At 39.7% G+C, this 20940-nt stretch overlaps 1 protein-coding gene across 1 annotated transcript in view; it reads left to right on the forward strand.

The window, feature by feature from the left end:
- Window positions 1-20940, forward strand: part of LOC109428436 (protein scalloped) — a 542518-nt gene that overhangs the window by 409192 nt on the left and 112386 nt on the right. The window contains 2 exon segments of the mRNA XM_029855553.2: window positions 7348-7487; window positions 17522-17660. Coding sequence (XP_029711413.2) covers window positions 7348-7487; window positions 17522-17660 — 279 coding nt within the window.

The raw sequence follows: 20940 nt of genomic DNA on the forward strand, positions 1-20940 counted from the left end.
GTAGGACTTGAATGACCTGAGCTCCAGAACATTTTGCAAACCTTACAATGTCACACAACCGCAAAAGGAACTCCTCGTGGCATTGCGAAGTACCATGGGTAAAAACGACCCTAAGCCGCAATCGTAGATTGAATGGTGATTGTGGTAGATTCTGTAGAACTTGAATGTTATGAACTTCATGGTATTTCGCAAACCAATTCATAAAACATCCATACTAAGTCGCCCAGCTGAAAGCGTAATGGAGAGTCACATCCGTTTATCCTTGATGTCACTGCCTTTATACAAAAGCTGATAGCGTCGTACAGCTTCAAATTCCTATCATCCCATCGGAAACAGAGAACTGAAGCTATCAGAGGTTGAAGCTTCGCTGGTGACTGACAGGAAGCCGGGACAAGGCAGGTACAGGGCAGGAACCGGTAGTGACGCTGGCTGTGTGATGTTTCTATTGTGTTGAAAGCGAGCGAGGGCGCGCACAAGCGGTCCTTTTCAATAATAGCACTTGAATGAAAAATATTTCGAATAATTCCGAACATTATCTCCCGCTCCTCGTGTGCCGAGCGAGACTGCATGGGATGCTTCCACCTGCTGCTGCTACTGTCAGCTTCTCCACACATCATCCGTGTGATGTTCTCCAGTCTCGACACAGAATGTCGAGAGCGGATGATGAAGCGTAAAACATACACATACACACACGCGCGCGTTGGATGGAAATATTTATTTGATCTAATTTGAATTGATTGATTAATTTTCCTACTGATTAACACAAGGAACAATTGGTTGTACTGGATGGCGTAGCTTCGGGTGTTCGTGAAGACGATAATTGCTATTCGGATTCATTGTCTCTGTAACAGCGAATTTGGAATCACGATTCTTGAGAAGTTTATTGAAATTAAATCAAACGATGAAAGCAAACTGGTGAAACATTAAAGATAGAGATGAAGCAAAGTTCATTTTGATAAAGACAAGAAGACAAGAAGACAAGAAAACAAGAAGACACAGAAGACACAGAAGACACAGAAGACACAGAAGACACAGAAGACACAGAAGACACAGAAGACACAGAAGACACAGAAGACACAGAAGACACAGAAGACACAGAAGACACAGAAGACACAGAAGACACAGAAGACACAGAAGACACAGAAGACACAGAAGACACAGAAGACACAGAAGACACAGAAGACACAGAAGACACAGAAGACACAGAAGACACAGAAGACACAGAAGGCACAGAAGGGACAGAGATACAGAAGATACAGAAGACACAGAAGACACAGAAGACACAGAAGACACAGAAGACACAGAAGACACAGAAGACACAGAAGACACAGAAGACACAGAACACACAGAACACACAGAACACACAGAACACACAGAACACACAGAAGACACAGAAGACACAGAAGACACAGAAGACACAGAAGACACAGAAGACACAGAAGACACAGACGATACAGAAGACACAGTAGAAAAAGAAGACACAGAAGACATAGGAGACACAGAAGACACAGAAGACACTGAGGAATTTCAGAGTCAATTCCAAGGGAATTTCAGGGGAAATTCCAAATGAATTTCAGGGGAAATTCCAAATGAATTTCAGGGGAAATTCCAAATGAATTTCAGGGGAAATTCCAAGTGAATTTCAGGAGAAATTCCAAGGGAATTTCAGGAGAAATTCCAAGGGAATTTCAGGGGAAATTCCATGGGAATTTCAGGGGAAATTCCATGGGAATTTCAGGGGAAATTCCAAGGGAATTTCAGGGGAAATTCCAAGGGAATTTCAGGGGAAATTCCAAGGGAATTTCAGGGGAAATTCCAAGGGAATTTCAGGGGAAATTCCATGGGAATTTCAGGGGAAATTGCAAGGGAATTTCAGGGGAAATTCCAAGGGAATTTCAGGGGAAATTCCAAGGGAATTTCAGGGGAAATTCCAAGGGAATTTCAGGGGAAATTCCAAGGGAATTTCAGGGGAAATTCCAAGGGAATTTCAGGGGAAATTCCAAGGGAATTTCAGGGGAAATTCCAAGGGAATTTCAGGGGAAATTCCAAGGGAATTTCAGGGGAAATTCCAAGGGAATTTCAGGGGAAATTCCAAGGGAATTTCAGGGGAAATTCCAAGGGAATTTCAGGGGAAATTCCAAGGGAATTTCAGGGGAAATTCCAAGGGAATTTCAGGGGAAATTCCAAGGGAATTTCAGGGGAAATTCCAAGGGAATTTCAGGGGAAATTCCAAGGGAATTTCAGGGGAAATTCCAAGGGAATTTCAGGGGAAATTCCAAGGGAATTTCAGGGGAAATTCCAAGGGAATTTCAGGGGAAATTCCAAGGGAATTTCAGGGGAAATTCCAAGGGAATTTCAGGGGAAATTCCAAGGGAATTTCAGGGGAAATTCCAAGGGAATTTCAGGGGAAATTCCAAGGGAATTTCAGGGGAAATTCCAAGGGAATTTCAGGGGAAATTCCAAGGGAATTTCAGGGGAAATTCCAAGGGAATTTCAGGGGAAATTCCAAGGGAATTTCAGGGGAAATTCCAAGGGAATTTCAGGGGAAATTCCAAGGGAATTTCAGGGGAAATTCCAAGGGAATTTCAGGGGAAATTCCAAGGGAATTTCAGGGGAAATTCCAAGGGAATTTCAGGGGAAATTCCAAGGGAATTTTAGGGGAAATTCCAAGGGAATTTCAGGGGAAATTCCAAGGGAATTTCAGGGGAAATTCCAAGGGAATTTCAGGGGAAATTCCAAGGGAATTTCAGGGGAAATTCCAAGGGAATTTCAGGGGAAATTCCAAGGGAAATTCAGGGGAAATTCCAAGGGAAATTCAGGGGAAATTCCAAGGGAAATTCAGGGGAAATTCCAAGGGAATTTCAGGAGAAATTCCAAGGGAATTTCAGGAGAAATTCCAAGGGAATTTCAGGAGAAATTCCAAGGGAATTTCAGGAGAAATTCCAAGGGAATTTCAGGAGAAATTCCAAGGGAATTTCAGGAGAAATTCCAAGGGAATTTCAGGAGAAATTCCAAGGGAATTTCAGGAGAAATTCCAAGGGAATTTCAGGAGAAATTCCAAGGGAATTTCAGGAGAAATTCCAAGGGAATTTCAGGAGAAATTCCAAGGGAATTTCAGGAGAAATTCCAAGGGAATTTCAGGAGAAATTCCAAGGGAATTTCAGGAGAAATTCCAAGGGAATTTCAGGAGAAATTCCAAGGGAATTTCAGGAGAAATTCCAAGGGAATTTCAGGAGAAATTCCAAGGGAATTTCAGGAGAAATTCCAAGGGAATTTCAGGAGAAATTCCAAGGGAATTTCAGGAGAAATTCCAAGGGAATTTCAGGAGAAATTCCAAGGGAATTTCAGGAGAAATTCCAAGGGAATTTCAGGAGAAATTCCAAGGGAATTTCAGGAGAAATTCCAAGGGAATTTCAGGGGAAATTCCAAGGGAATTTCAGGGGAAATTCCAAGGGAATTTCAGGGGAAATTCCAAGGGAATTTCAGGAGAAATTCCAAGGGAATTTCAGGAGAAATTCCAAGGGAAATTCAGGAGAAATTCCAAGGGAAATTCAGGAGAAATTCCAAGGGAATTTCAGGAGAAATTCCAAGGGAATTTCAGGAGAAATTTCAAGGGAACTTCAGGAGAAATTTCAAGGGAATTTCAGGAGACATTCCAAGGGAATTTCAGAAGAAATTCCAAGGGAATTTCAGGAAAAATTCCAAGGGAACTTCAAAAGAAATTCCAAGGGAATTTCAGAAGAAATTCCAAGAGAATTTCAGCAGAAATTCCAAGGGAATTTCAGGTGAAATTACAAGGGAATTTCAGGAGAAATTTCAAGGGAAGCTCAAAAGAAATCCTAAGGGAATTTCAGGAGAAATTTCAAGGAAATTTCAGGAGAAATTACAACGGAATTTCCGAAGATATTCCAACGGGATTTCAGAAGAAATTCCAAGGGAATTTCAGGAGAAACTCCAAAGGAATTTCAGGAGAAATTCCAACGGAATTTCAGGAGAAATTCCAACGGAATTTCGAGAGAAATTCAAAGGCATTTCTGGAGAAATTCCTAAGGAATTTCAGGAGAAATTCCAAAGGAATTTCAGGATAAATTCCAAAAGAATTTCAGGACAAATTTCAACGGAATTTCAGAAGATATTTCAAGGGAACTTCAGGAGAAATTGCAAGGGAATTTTTTGAGAAATTTCCAGACATTTTTTGGAAAAATTCAGTGGAAAATCCAAGGGAATTTTAGGAGAAAATCCAAAAAAAAATGTCAGGATTTCTCCATATTTCCAAGGAAATATCAGGTGAAAATCAAAAAGATTTTTAAGAGATTTTCCATTTGAATTCCAGAAGAAGTTTCAAAAGAATTTCAGGAGAAATTTCCAGAAAATTTCAGAAGAAATTCAAAGAGAATTTCAGATGAAATTACAGCGAAAAACCCCCAGGAAATTTTGGACAAATTCCAACGAGATTTCTTGAGAAAATTCAAGGGAATTTCTGGACAAATTTCATGGGAATTCTAAAAGATATTCCATGGGAATTACAGAAGAAATTCCAATGGAATTTCGGGAGAAATTCCAAGGGAATTTCAGGAGAAATTTCAAGGGAATTTTAGGGAGCTTCCAAGGGTATATCAGGAGAAATTTAAAGAGAATTTCATGAGATATTCCCTTGAAATTCCAGGAGAAGTTCCAGAAGAATTTCTGGAGGAAATCCAAAAAAATTCCAGGAGAAACTCTAAGAGAATTCCAGGAGAATTTCCATGGGAATTTCAAGAGAAATTTCCAGGAAATTTTAGAAAAAAATTCAAAGGGAATTTCAGGATAAATTACAATGGAATTTCAGGAGAAATTTCAAGAGAATTTTAGAAGAAACACGTAGGGAATATTTGGAGAAATTCCAGCGGGATTTCTTGAGAAATTTCAAGGGAATTTCTCGATTAATTCCAGGGAAATTTCAGGCGAAATTCCAAGGGAACTTCATGATTTATTTCAAGGGAAATTCAGGAGATATTCCTAGTGAATTCCAGGAGAAATACCAATGGAATTTAAGGAGATATTCTTAGTGAGTTTCAGGAAACATTACATGTCAGAGAAAATTTTGAATGAATTTCGAAAGAAATTACGAAGAAATTTGAAAAGAAATTCCAAAGGAAATTCCAAAATAATTTCGGTGGAAATTCCAAAAAAAAATCAAAGGAAACTCAAGAGAAATTTCGAAGTAAATTTCAAAGATTGTTAAAGAAAAATTCCCCAGAAATTTAGAAGGGAATTCCAAAGGAATTTTGAAGGTTATACCAATGGAAGCTTGAAGGACAATTCCAAAGGAATTTCACATGAAATTCAAAAAAATCACAGGAAATGACAAATGAATTTCAAAGTAAATGGATTTCAGAGCAACTGTAGTTAAGAAACTCGAGCACGTTTTCAAGGGATACTTTCTCAAGGATCTAAAGCCAAAACATATTTATCGATCGAACCTTCACTCCTTACAAGTCAGCACAGCAATGCACACGTGAGCTCTAGTCCACTCGGAAGACTGCGGCTCTGAGCTATCGACAAGGAAACCACCACTAGCCGTCGAAAAACGCAATCCAATAGCAAATAAAGCACGTTTTCTGTCATACAGGCGAGCAGCGGAGCTGCAAACTGACTTGTCCCATGGACGCGGGCGGACAGTCGGACATTGCGGTACGGTGGTGGAGAGGTGATGGTGATTGGTTCTTTCAGTAGTGCCACTTAGCCGATACCTAGGTAGGTAGGTATACCTTGTAGTTGCTTTGCTCTCTGTATCTAAGCGGATTAAGTGTCTATACCTTTCGTTCTCCGTGTTTCACCTTCACAACTGCTGTTGCCCTGCTGAGTGAGCGTTGGACCGACGACGAGACCGCGCAGCAAAACCGGACTGCATGCAATGACTCATAAGCAAGCAAGCATTCACTTCAGTCTAGTTCAGTATAGTGATGGAAGGAAAGTTGGATCGATGGATCGAATGATTTACTGCAGTCCGACAAATTTGTCGGAGTGCACCAATTCTGCATCAGTTTCCTGAAGCGCACTCATTAAGACCTTTAAAAGCATATTACAGTAGACGTTCGATAAGTGCAACATGTTTACGTTTCAGTTACCGAATGAAATTCGCTAACTGCAACGACTGACAGTCGCCAAGCAGTTGTCAATTGCTGTTGGACGCAGCCAGAATGCACTCAAAAACATCGCAATGCAGCTGTAGTGCAGGGTCGCCAGGTCAATTTTTGAGAAATCTGGATGATTTAGGAAGTTTTGTCTGGAAAAGTCTGGATCGTGTAAAAAAAAACCCTACAAATTCCGGGAAAAACCTTACAAATTCCGAGAAAAACCTTACAAATCCCGAAAACAAATGTCTGGATCTTCCAGATTTTTGCAAAATGAGACCTAAAAAATCTGGATAAATCCAGATAAATCTGGAAGGTTGGCAACGCTGCTGTAGTGCATCCGAAAAACATCGCAACTTTGTTGACGTTTTGGTTTTGACAGGTAGCGGTGCGATAACCGCAAAATTGTTGCACTTAGCGGACTTGCAGTTAAAAAGCATTGCAGTTAAACCGTTTGCACCGAGCTAACGTCTACTGTATTTTCGGCGCTTATCTCAAGCTGTGCGGGTTGTCGTCATTTAAAAAGCGAAACTGCGATCAAAAGGCAACGTGACTAACACCGAGTCCGACATAGACAGTCAGTCGGTCGTTCCTGCAAAAGTCATTATGAACGACGACGCGGCAGCGAAACAAAAAATGAATTTATGACAAATTTCCTCTCTACCGTCCGTCAGCAGACCATTGAATGGTAGCTACATAGTGCTCTGAGGAAGAAGATTAGATAAGCGCTGCGTCCGCTTTGGCCAAGAAGACGGTGTAACGAATTGAAAATTTCTCTCTTGGTCTGTGGAGTACTCTGACAAGAATTACTTAATTGGCAATCACAAATTAAATGTATAATGGTGAAACACCCCTATATTGGTAAACTGTTTTATAAAAGTTGATTTTGTTTTGAAAAGGAGTTGTCGAAACCAAGACAACGTGACATTGACAAACTGCACAAAAATCCATCCAAGATAACCGGACCATATTATGTTTATTCGTGAACCGTGGTTCTGTTTGAAACGGTACAGCTTCCAGTGAACAGACCTAATCAGAAGACGTTTAAATCAGCTGATTTTAGAGGCCTTTGACAGTTCTCCTATGAAAATGACAGTTCTGTGTTTGCGCCTTTGTTCTGCAGTTGTAGACAGTGGCATACACGGACCTGTCAACTAAAAAATCTATTCATCTGTTCAACTTTCAATGATATGAAATTACATTTTCTTTTCTTCTTCTTCTCCATTTGCAGATAGTGGACTGGGAGCCGGCACCATTACGACAAGGTGGACACCGATGGGTCCAGGGCCAACGGCTGGTTCGTTGGTCCCGGACGACACCAACGGGTCCGGGGTGGACAGCAAACACCTGGACGTCGGCGATATGAGCGATGTAAGTATATTGGCGGTCTTAGACTAAGGGATTGGAAGGAATTCCCAAAAAGGAGATTTGTGTTCCGTCATAACAACATAGTTTTACAGTAGACGTTCGGTCACTGCAAACGGTTTAACTGCAATGCTTTTTAACTGCAAGTCCGGTAAGTGCAACCAATTTGCAGTTATCGCACCGCCAAATGTCAGAATGGTGCGCCATGTTAGCCCAAATGAACAGTCGGATGAAGTTCACGTTCATTTTACGTCAATTGATGGTTGGTTGACACTGGTAGGCGTTGTAGCTATCGGTTTTTCGTTCGCTAAGTGAAACGTAAACATGTTGCAGTTATCGAACGACTACTGTATCCTATTCACATTAAAAAATCGTGTTTGTTCTTGTTTAACAACAAAACATTGTTTTAACAACAAAACATTTTACGTTTCAATCAAAGAATCTGCTAAAGATATTTAGTATTTCTTCTTAGATTCATTCAAAAAATTGTTTATGAAAAATCTCTATGGATGCTTCCAAAGAGTCCTGCAGGAAACTTGAGATTTCTTGCAAGATTTTCATATATGGGTGTTTCTGTTAGGATTCCCTCGCAATTCAAAAGAACGCACTTGTGGCACTACTGTAAACAAACTTGGGTAGGACTTTGAGGAACATTCGGAATACAATGGTGATTCCAGTGAGTGTTCCTGTCAGCACCTACGAAAGCTATAATGAGATTTTGTGAGAAATCTGATGCAAATCGTATCAGCGTTTGATGAGACTTTTGGTGAATTCCAGCGTGCTTCTGACTAGGATAATGATAACGTTTTTTTTTCTTTATGATGAATATGATTTGCGGGGGTTGTTTATTATAGAAGACTCTGAAATGTGTGGAGATTTTCAGCTGAGTTTCATTTTGGAAGGAAATTAATTTGAGAATCAGGTTGTAACTATAAAAGAAGAGATTCCGATAGGGCATTTAAGCCTGCTGTTGGGATTTAAACAACGTTTTTGAAATATGAAGGTGAGATTCTCAGAATAGTAAATACATATCGTAAATTTTTATTTTTAAATTATTCCAGAAACCTCACTGAAATCGTTCTGGAAATCTGCCAGAAGTTCCTAGGAATTTCGACGGTTTCCCAGAAAATGTGGAGATTTTCCAGGGGTTTATTCAGTTTTCCTTCTGAAGCTTCATTTAGAATTCTTTCAAGGGTTTCTTCTATTTTTCCGTAAATGGTTTATGTGGGATTCCTCCAGGAATCCATCAGAAACTCTGTACGGGCTTCATTCAGAGATTCCTTCCGGGATTTCTCCAGGTACTACTTCTTGTTAGAATTTTACTCAAAAAAAAGTCCATACGGAAAGCTTGAATAAATTCAATGAAGAACTGAATAAATTCCATTAAAAAACCTTCGGAACTTCCGATAGGATAGTATTTTTTTTAATTTCTAAAAATCTGATGACATTTGCAGGAATCTGAAGACATTCCTTCTGGAAGGAGTTCCTAGAGTAATCACCGAGGTACTTCCCCAATGAAATCAGTCATTAAAAGAGCTCCTGGAGGAATCCCGGAAGGAGATCGGCAAGGAATCCTTGAAGAAGCTCCTAAAGGAGCCTCAGAAGAAATTCTTGAACAAATCATGCAAGAATTTCTTGGGGAGGTTTTCCTGGAGAAATCCCTGAAAGAATTTCTGCAAAAATACCGGAACAAACTCCTGCAGAAATTCTAGATTTAGATTGTAGGTTTTGGAAGATTCCCAGGAGAAAATCCTGGAGGAAATCCCCAGAAACTTATGAAAGTGTCCTAGAACGTACTCTTGGAGACATCCTTCAAGTAACTTCTGATCGATCTTAGATGATAATTCTAGAGAAATGGCTGCTGAAGCTTCTTTCGGGATTCTTCCGTGAACTCCTTCTAGAATCCCTTCGAGGATTGCTCGCACAGTTTTTTTTTGTGATTCTTCTAAGACTCCCCTCTGCGACACACCAGGAGGTCTTTCTGGGATTTCTCCACGAAATTTATCATGAATTTCTTCGAGTATTCCTTTAGAAGTTTTTAGATTGCTGGAGAAATTCACAGTCAGGGTTCCTTCGTGAAAGTAATCCATCCTCCAAAGAATACGTTTCAGGCTTCCTTTAAGCACTCGTTCCAAGATTCCCAGGAAGTTCTTCCAGGATTCTTCCCGAGCAGGAATGAATAACTGACACATAGCTGGAGCATACCAAAGTCAGGTATCATACCAAAACCAGGTATTGGTCGGTTGTCCAGGTATTGAAAATAACTTATTTTGGTATTTTGTAGGTATTGATAGAATACCTCAACGCGTTATTATTTTGGTTTTGAGGACTGATTGAGGTATTATTCAATTATGGAAAAATTACTATATGTATGGAAAAATCGTCGATTATTATTTAGGTATTACCATACCTGAAGTCATTATTTGCGTGTTATGCACAGGAAACACATCAGTTATTATTTTAGGTATTTTACCTCTTATGCAGGGCTTCTTAATACCTCATCCAGGTTGTAGGTATTCAGTTTTCCATACCTGAGTTTGTTATTCTTCAGCTATTTTCTCCTGCTCGGGTTCCAGAAACTATCTCCGGGAATCCCAGAGGAATCTCATTGAAAATTTCGACAAAAACTAATCCAATTTGCATCAGATTGCCCCGAGTATCTCGAGTCTGTGCACGTATCTGTGTACATACTAGGTGTCTCTCTGTCTTTTACCCAAAAATGCGAGAACGCATCTCTTTCTGCCTCTTAAATAGATGCACAGTACTGCCGAGAATACCACTACCTATAATTTGCTGCATACGCTAATAAGAATGACCATTGAATTCCCGCTGAGTTTTCCTCAAAGTCATATCAAAGTCGTCCACAGTATGCTCTTTGGAATTCAACAAGGTTTTTCACATAATTTGCAAGGGAGTCTCAGCAGAATATCTGTGTATTCAACCGCATCGCAAACGTTAAACATTTTTTTTTTCAGAAATCTGTTGAATATTTTTCTACAATTTGGTCAAAACTCTTCCTGAAACTCTACAAGAATACACTTGACATAATTGTGGGGATTGCGAGGGATACCGAGAAAAGGATAAACAGGGCATATATCATTAGCAGCCAAGATGCTCTACCATCAGATAAACAAAGTGTGGTAGTTAGGTACATCACTGAGTAGGCCATGCTAGTCTGGACTGTCTGGAGGATCATTATTATTACAACTGTCAATTGGACAAGTGCCACACAAAGCAAACGAACCAAACGATCAAGATGAAATGAAACTTCAGTCTTGTAAAGTATTTCGTACGAGTATTTAGGTTGCGTCATTCGCAATCTTGCTCGTCGGTGCAGAGTTTCGGTCGGTGGAATTGGCTGGACCGGAATGTCACGGTGTCCATACGGACACAACAATAATATAAACCAATTAAATGGAGAAGTCAATAGATTATTCAACAGTTACTACAGGGATTTCTAAAGGATTTCCTCCAGGGATTCTTTCAGGAGTTCGGACTTTCGGGGATTTCTTCAAGGGTTCCTTTAGGTATTTCTTCAGAATGTCCTTGACGCAATCTTCTTGGAACTACTTCAGAAATTTCTACATGAGATCCGTCAGGGACTCTTTCAGGAGTTCCTTTGGGGGTTTCTTCCTATTTGGGAGTTGTTCCTATTCCTTAGAGATTTTTCAGAGATTGCTTTAGAAGTTGATGATTTCGTTCATAGACTGGGAGCTAATTTCTAGAAGTTTATGAAAAAAATGATTCTGGATATGCCCAAAGGTTCCTTCGCGTATTCTATAACGTTTTGTAGGAAAAGTTTCAAGAATTCTATTTATAATTTTGCAAGATTTGCCTTCATACAAAACTGAAGTTTCTTCAGGCTTTCATCTGTAATTTCAGAATTCGTGTACGCTTGAGTGGTCAACGCATGTGTGAAAAAAAAACACATGTCAAAAAGTTCAATGGGCCCCTTCTCATTTCGATCTTTATAATACAACGATGCTCTGGTCATATTTTAAGCTAAATTTGTTAACATTTGGGTGGAGCTAAACTCGACTAGTCACCTGAATGGGATAAACTACAATATCAACAACTTTTTTTTGGGTCATTAAAGACTTCTACAGAATGTGCTTTTTGCATTTATTCGTAGACCTTCACAAAAATAGATCTTGCAGATATTTGAAACGCTTCAAAAACCTTGAATAATTTTAAATGACCACTATAGAACTTTGTGGACCTCCACATTTCTTCGTCGGGCCATTACAGTAGACGTTCGATAACTGCAACATGTTTATGTTTCACTTACCGAACGAAATTGGGTAACTGCAACGACTGACAGATATCAACAAGTTGTCAAACGTCAAAAAATAACCGTGAACGTGATCCGACTGTTAATTTGGGCTAACATGGCGCACCATTTTGACGTTTGGCGGTGCGACAACTGCAAATTTGTTGCACTTACCGGACTTGCAGTTAAAAAGCATCCCGGATAAAAAATTACCATTCATTACATGGTAAATATTATTAACAAATGACTGGTTTTATTGTTCACATTAAAACACATAGTAGATATTTTGTTACTTTTTACAATAGAAATCAAGCCCATATAGTTCGTACAATAAGTGAACATTAGCTTTATTAGTGACTGATAGATTCGATTGTTTTTCAATAGTTCTATAATAATTTAAAGTTACTATCAGTAAAAATTAATTTAGGTTGTTTTTAAATAGTTGCAAAAGTGCCTGCGAAGTTCTCATGGACTTTTTATTAAAAAAGAGTTTATTTCTCAATTACACTTAAAAACAATTCGTAACAAATAAATAACAATAAATATTATTGTTGCTTGGATCATGTTTGTATAATCAAATACAAATACATTTGACATATTTTTTATAGTTTTCATTTTAAATTTGTGTACAGTACAGTCCAGATTCGCTGGTTGGGTCACGACTGCGCCCCGATTAGCGAATCTTGTTCGTTCGTTGGGGCAACTGACAACTGATCAAAATGCTCTAGACACACGCAAGTGACGAGAAATACGTCACGGAACACTCACATACTTGCGTGAACGTTCTGTATACAGGAGCTGTGATGCGACGGCGGTCAGACGTCAAACTCGTTTTGACATCTATTTTGACATTGACAGTGCTTTTTAGTTGGGTTTTGCCCCAACCAGTGAACATTCAACCATCGAGACAGCCCATCTAACGAGTCGTCACTGTAGATGTTTCGGTTATCGAATGTTATTCGCTAAAACTTCAACGACTGACAGACGTCAAGCCGTGTTGGCAGAGGAAGCTCTCAATGAACAACTGAGGAAGTACTTATGGAAAACTAGCTGAAAAGCAGGTTTAGCCAAGTGAGGATGTTACGACAAGAAAAAGATGAACAATGATTTTTCTAATTTTTTTCCAATAAATTAAAGGAACCTAGTAAATAGTAAACTACCATTGATAACAATACAAATACAATTAGTTTAATGGGGTCAATTGAACCGATGTTAAAATAAACATGCAATAATATTTGTTGTTATGTAAACAGATTTCGCCTTTGAAAAACCAAAGAATTCATATTTCTCGGTAACATTTTTCTCCAGCATTTACAGATACTAATGGCCACATGAATTGTGAACGATTTATGGTATGGATCATACGACCTGAGGTCTGACTTGTGATATTTGGTAGTTATTTGAAAAGATTGAAGATAGATCTTATCAACAGCTGCCAAGCAATATATACCAGACAGACATCAGAGTGTTTGATTCTTATCATAAAATGTGCATATCATTCTGGCGGACGTTAGTGCTCGTAAATGCTGGATGTTAATGTTAGCGGGAAATATAAATTCTATGGATTTTCAAAAGCGAAAACAGCTTACTAATAACAACAAATATTATTGTATTTTTATTGTAACAACGATTCATGTGACGCCATTCAATTAATTGTATTTGTATTGTAAGAACAATGAAAAAAACATCAAGATATATTGTTATCTTTTGAAAATTGCCCTAAAAATGTATCATAAAAACACAATACATTCTATTGTTTTTCGCGAAAAAGTGTATGACAATTTTCTCAAAATTGTATGGTTAAGATACATAACGACCACCATTTTTTATTGTGAAAGTGCCATTTACCATTCGCCGAATGGTATAGAACAATAGGAGTGATGGTGAGTGTGCCGTGTAAATTACAATATGTTTAATGGTGAATATTTTTCGAAAAAATGGTGTTGTAACAATAAAATTTATCGTATTTTTATGATATTTTTTATCAGGGATTGCAGTTAAACCGTTTGCACCGACCGAACGTCTACTGTACAGGCATTTTATGTTATGTTTGTAGATATCAATGTTTATATTCCATGAAGTTTTTGGTAGATCTATACCATCCATACAGCTTAATACAATACTTCATTTACTTGTTAGATGGCCATGGATCTGTGATGTATGGAGAAATCATTCATTGAACACTAGTTTCGCTTGTACGTATAGGAATTCTTCAGTTGATTTTTCGACAGCTCCATTTTAGGATTCTTCGAGAAATTCAATCAAGAATTGTAGAATTTCTACAAAAAAAAAAACAGAAGAATAATTAGATTGAATTCACTATTTTCAAACGTTTTATTGACAAACTGCGCGAAGTCCGACCTTTTCTGATTATTTTTCAGTAAACACATTACCCCGAATGGTGAGCTGTTTTGAAAAACTTGGTACATGGCGACCGTGACAGGATATATGCAAACTACAACTATACAGTCTAGACTCCTCTGGGCAAGGATTCTTTTCACACGGTCTCCTATTATACGCATTTCCATGTTGTCCATGTTGTAGGGACGCTAGAGCTTTTGGAATGTCGCTTTCGAGGTTGAGGGCAAACATCTCAAGAGTGTTCCACATTTTCTTTAATAAAGTTATGATACTAAAGTAGACCTTCCGTAGAATCTAATTAGTTCGACATTTGGTCGACAGAGGCGCTATTCAGAAATAGTTTTAAGTACGTTAGCTGGTAAAATCTCTCACTTGTTTTCACATGTGGTATCTCAAGATCTAGTTTATTTTGGATTACTGTCGTTTCAGCAAAGCTGTTCAAAAAGACAAGCTCAATCTGTAGATCCACCGACTGCTTAAGGGTTTTCCAAGTGATTTTAGCAAACATTCCTTCTGGATTCATCCAGAAATTCAGGAGAGACTTCTTTGTAGAATTTCTCCAGGTATTACTCCAGAAATGACTATACCAACATTTCAATTATGCTGTAATTATCATATTTATACCTGGCATTCTAATTTGTGGACTTGTGTAGACTAAATAAGGGTAGCATCATGAAGGAAATTTTCAAGAATTGGTTGTCTACACGTAATGTCGGTCATTATTCGATCCTAGTACATGGCGACCGTGACAGGACAAGAATCTTTGCTATCTTCGGGTGAGAGTTCTCCACGGATTCCTTTTGTGGAGAAAAAGATACACTCATTTTATTTCAAAAGGTGTCCATAAATCGCTAAACTTACGTTCTTGATATACATTATGAATTCCTTTTGATTTCCTGGAGGAATCACTGAAGAAATCCTTGGAGGAATTCCTGGAGCGATCCCTGGATGGAGGAATCTCTAGAGGAAATCCTTGAGGAATTCTTGGAGGAAATGCTGGAGGAATTCCAAGAGCAATCCCTTGAAGAATTCCTGAGAGAATTCTTGAAGAAATTCCTTTAGGAACTCCTGAAGGTATCCGTAGAGAAATTCCTGGAGGAATTCTTAGAGGAATCTCTGCAAGAGTTCCTGGAGAGATCCTAGGAGAAATTACTGAAGCAATCTGTGGAGGAAGTCTTGGGCGAATTCAAGGAGGAATCCCACGAGGAACTCCTGGAGGAATTCTAGGAGGAATCCTTGGAGCAATCTCGAATTCCTGTAGGAATCCCGGAAGCAACCCCAGGAGGAATTTCTGAGGAAATCCCAGGAAAGATTTCTTAACGAATTCCTGACAAAAACCCAGGAAAAAATACAGGAATCCTGCAGATTTCTGGACGAGTTATTGAAGGCACCATTTGATAAATTCGTTAAGAATTCTTCGTAGAAAATTCGGAAGTAATTTTTGAATAATGTCTCGTAGAATTTCCTGCAAAATATTTCAAATCGTTTTGAATGGAATAATTGTAGGAAGCTCTAGCGGTAGAAACTCTCTTGATAGAATGCATGAAGGCATCTCTGAAAAAAATGTGAATTTTGAGCTGACGCGCACGAGTAGCATGTTCTGCATATTCAGATATCTTGCAGGACCGTTGCCAATCAGATATTGGACTGGATTCTGATTGGAAATGGCTCCGCTCACTGGTCAAAACTAAAATTTCAAGCTCATGCGGTAGTTCATTCAGGCAAACTCTGCGCACTATTTGAACAGTTGGCAATGCGAGATTCATTTGTCCATGGACTGATCCACTGATGAAGCAAATGCAATCGGTCCAAGAATGTTGATGTTTTCAATTCTGCTTGGAAATCACCCCGTTCTAGTGTCAAAATTCTTGGACCGAGTGAATTCTGTTCATCGGCGGATAAGTTCTTGGGTGAATAGAATTCACTCGGATCGTGACACTATATCGAAGCAGTTTTAAATTAGAATTGCAAGATTCTTATTGGAAATTCCTCCGTTTTAGGGTCAAAATTCCGTGTGAATTCCGTTCAGTAATGGATAAGTCTATTGTTATCCGGCTACAGTTTACACGTATCCATTCAACGAACGAAAATTCACTATTGGTGAACTGAATTCACTTGGTCACAACGCTTCTGGATGAAGCCATGTGGCCCACTCTACTGTCCAAATAGGCTAGGGAGAATGATTCACCTAGGATGAACCAAACATCAAATCCACTTTTTCCTTTTATAGACGAGTGCACCGATGAACTGAATTCATCGCGGTCCAAAAATTTTGACACTAGAGCGGGGTTATTCCTAATCAGAATTGTTCAATTCTGATTGGAAATCGTTCGCCTCTGATTGGAAGCGGCCCCGCTCTAGTGTCAAAATTCTCGGGCCGCGATGAATTAAGTTCATCGGGGCACTCGTCTATTGGTGCTTCTAAGAGTAAATACGGATTTTGACATTTGGTTCATCCAAAGGCGCTCCCCTTTTCATGGATCGAGTGAATTCAATTCACCTGTGGATATATCCATAAACAGAATTTACTCGATATGAGAATTTTGTGGGGCCATTTCTAATCAGAATCTTCCAATTTTGATTGGAAGTAGCCCAACTCTAGTGTCAAAATTATCGGTCCGAATGAATTCGGTTCACCAATGGATAAGTTCATATTTACTTCTCCACTGCAGTGATGAACAAAGTTCACTCGACCTATGAATTTTGAAACTAGGGCGGAGTCATTTCTAATCAGAATCTGGAAATATTCCCACTGTAGTTTCAAAATGGACTTATCCACCGATGAACAGAATTCACTCGATCTGAGAGTTTTGACACTAGAGTGGGGCCATTTCCAATCAGAATCGCCAAATTCTTATTAGAGCTGACCACGCTCTAGTGACAGCATTTTCGAACTAAGTGAATTCTGTTCATCGGTGGATGAGTCCTTTCTGAGACCGAATGAATTTGGTTTACCAAGTGATTACTGCATATGGAGAAGAAAAGAAAAGGCAAACACCGTGGATAACGGATCTTATCCTAAATCTTACATGTCTTTCTGTTTTTTTTTTTTTGTTTTGACAAAAAGTTTGTTTTGTTTTGATTCATGTGAATGAATTTCAACTTAGAGCTCATTCTCTACTCATCGACGTAATGTGTTTCTAACAAAAACTTTTCTCTGTATCTCTTCATTCCAGGACGTAAGTGACATCCGTTGCGTGTTAACAATTTGGAATGCATTAGTGCCCAGTTCCAATATTAAGTGTGTGCTAAGCTATCGAATGCATCCAATGTCACCGAAGTGCAGTGTTCCCAGATTTCTGACTACGTTCTCTTCGATTTTTTTTCTTTCGTTCTCCTCCAAAACCTTACAAATGTGCCCCGATCCTTTGATGGTGTCCCTTCCCCCCATGGTACCCCACCCGGTTAGGATGATCAGGACCTGTCGTCGGCCGATGCCGAGGGAGTGTGGAGTCCGGACATCGAGCAGAGCTTCCAGGAAGCGCTGGCCATCTACCCACCCTGCGGCCGACGGAAAATCATCCTCTCCGAGGAGGGGAAGATGTACGGTAAGTGAGCGGGGCGGGGTAAATTAATTCCCGGGAAATTTTCTAATTAGAATTGTGAGAAAGGGAGGGGGAGGAGAGATGTCAAATCGTATAACTGAACGCAAAGGACCCGTGTTAAAGAGGTCACAACGAAGGGTTAATTCGCTTTAATCGTCCCGGTCCCGCCAGTTAACAGTATATGTAGTACATGATGAACCCTTTTCTTCTTGTTGCTGGTAGAAACAAAAAGGAAACGAACCAGAACACTGCCACCAGACTCCCAGTTGGTTGGGTGTTCTCGGTATGTACATGTTTGTATGCAAGAGAAGTAATAGCAGTGCGATAAGCATAAAACTCAATTGGTGATAATTACTGTCGTTGGTTTTGGCGAAAGCAGTTGGTTTTATTTTTTTCATTGGCGCATTGTCGCTATGGTAACTGTTTTAATTACTATAATTTGTATGGTAGTCATAGAGTGTAATTTAAACAAGCATTAGCAGATAAACCTAATTTAACTCGAGTCTTACACACTGTGTTGCAACTCAAGACAGGGTTAATTGTAACCATAAGCCGAATCGTAGATAACAACGCCATTTATGATAAATTAGCAATCACGTTTGAAAACGATGCGTTAAATTGCTGGGAGTATAATTTTGTCGGACACAATTGAAACAACTGGGATTTTTCGAGAAAACCATTAAGTTTATCATTATCTTATGGTTAATGTGTCTTTTAGCGGAATATTAGCTTTTACGTTTCAGAAAATGTTATTGTAAATTCCTAGAAATGTTTTGATATCGAGCCGATTATCGAGCACATTTCTCAAATAACCATTGTCCATATAATTATTGTATGGTTTATGTCCTTTTTACCGGATAAATTACTATATTATCAGTTCTTCGACAAAAAAAAACCGTCCATTCCCAAGGCAAGAAAAGACTCTCAGCCAATCATCATCGTCACTGACGGCAAAACAAACAAGAACTGACTTCGGGACCGTGCCTACTACATGCAATTATGCGTGAGCGAGTACAAAGCGGGGCTTTACAATTTAACAATCAAAAACAATTTTTTCTCCATTTAATTCCGACCACGCCAGCAAGCCAAAGAAGACCCACTGCTAAACGCACTGAAACTTAGCAAACGGTCCGCTTCCCGCCACCCGCGCCGCCATCTATTGGAGTCGGACTCCGGAGCGAAGTAATTACATCCAATAAAATTGCAACCATTTGGAGAGTGTGCTCTCTGCCTGTCTGCCCTCGCACTCCCCGACATGAGGGGGGGGGGGCAACCCGCCAAGCAGGGCAAACGGAACAAACATAACAGCATAGCACAGACGCAGGCGAGCATTAAGATTCATTAATTTTCAAATGATTTACGATCCCCGCGCCACCCTGCCTGCACGATGCCCGCGCCGCCTACTGACTGACTGGTTTGGTCTCCCCGGTCGCGGTCTCGTCGCGAGCTTGCAAAGGAAGAAAGTCGTAGTGATGAGATCGCAGTAGTCGTCGTCGTAGCCGCGCGAAAATGCATCCCGATTTTCGTCTCTGGGCAGTGGTGCCACCTTAATTTGGATAAAAACCATTGAGAGATGATATGGCTTATCGTTAGGATGATATGTCTTATCATAAGTGGCTGCGCTGACAGATTAAAACAGATAGAAAATCTTGAATGGTGAATGTTGAAATATCAATGGATTACCATTTGTCAGAAATTTGGAAGATACAGGTTAAAGTTGAAGCGATTAACGAATAGATCAAACACGGAGCAACATCGCTGAAGTGCCGCGGTAACGTTCCACGAAGAAACTGGCAACCCTTTCCGTCTTCGCGCTCGATGATACTTGATGTTCCGCTGCAAAAGAGTAAATTAATTTTAATTTCAGTTTAATGTGTAACCCTCGCGAGTTCGCTGTTTGCTGCGGATAATTCCTCCTCGCTGCGTGTTCACTCCTCGCGCGTTTCATCTCCATGTAATCAGAGCAAAAATGCCATTCTTTTGAAGAGGGCCATCTCTGCTCTGCTTGGAGTCTCAGGCTCAGAAGGCTGCTGATGACGACTACGACGACGGGGAGGACGACGACAAACGCCGAGAAAAGTTGTTCAATTTTCCGAGAAGAAAGTTTGAAAATTTCGTTTCGGAATCAAATTATGCTTGGCGTGCAGGCGCTGAGCCGCACGGAAGAACGCTTCTGAGTTGGGATTACACGGATCAGTGAACCAGATAGAGTTTAATTGATTTCTGGCACTACCGTTTGAATATTGAGTTATACGACAGATTGTGAGGTTTGTGTTGGATGAAATCATGAATTTCTAACATTTCAGCATACATTTTATGTCTTCTTCCTTTGGCAATTTCGTGGAATTTCAGTAAAACAAAATGTTGGAATAGTTTCGTTGATATTCTACAATCTTGGATCCCCAAATCAGTCGTTTTGCTACCATACAGCCTATTGTACTATTATAGTTAGTTGACTTACTACGACGTTAACAAGCTACGAATCGCCCACTGCTCACCGGCACCTGTGTTTTTTACCATACAGTTTATCATATTCCAATGGTTTGTTGCTCTAAACCGATATCAACAAGCAACGCGTGGCAAAATGTGTTTACTCCGCCTACTGTCTGACCAACTGTTACAAAAAATCCCATTTCCCGCCATAACTTGTACCAAAATCTGCGAAAGGGGTGCGTCACACACAATTTGAGAATTTTCGAGCACCCCTCCTCCCTTCATACGGGTTTTTCGTATACTTATTGCATTGCTTGTCACACTTTCCAGAACCCCCCTCCGAGAGTGACGTACTTTATGGATGCCCCAAAGCAATTTACTCGACACGAGACTTCTGATACTAGAGTGGGCTATTTCTAATCAGAATCTTCCAATTCTGATTGAAAGTAATCGAATTCGTTTCACCAATGGACTTATCCACCGATGAACCGAATTCATCGCGGTCCGAGAATTTTGACACTACAGCGGGACCGTTTCTAATCAGAATTTAACGATTTCCAATCAGAATTGAACGATTCTGATTATGAATGCCCACCCTACGATGTCAACAAGCTAAGAATCGCCCACTGCTCACCGGTGACTGTGTTTTTTATCATACAGTTTATCATATTCTAATGGTTTGTTGCTCTTAACCGATATCAACAAGTAACGCGTGACAAAATGTGTTTACTCCGCCTACTATCTGTCCAACTGTCACAAAAAAAAATCCCATTTCCCGCCACAACTTGTACCAAAATCTACGAAAGCAGTCCCATTTGGACACGAAGCCTCGTTCCGCAAGCTGTCATCA

The sequence above is a fragment of the Aedes albopictus genome, chromosome 1 (genome assembly GCF_035046485.1).
Source record: "Aedes albopictus strain Foshan chromosome 1, AalbF5, whole genome shotgun sequence".
NCBI lineage: Eukaryota > Metazoa > Arthropoda > Insecta > Diptera > Culicidae > Aedes > Aedes albopictus.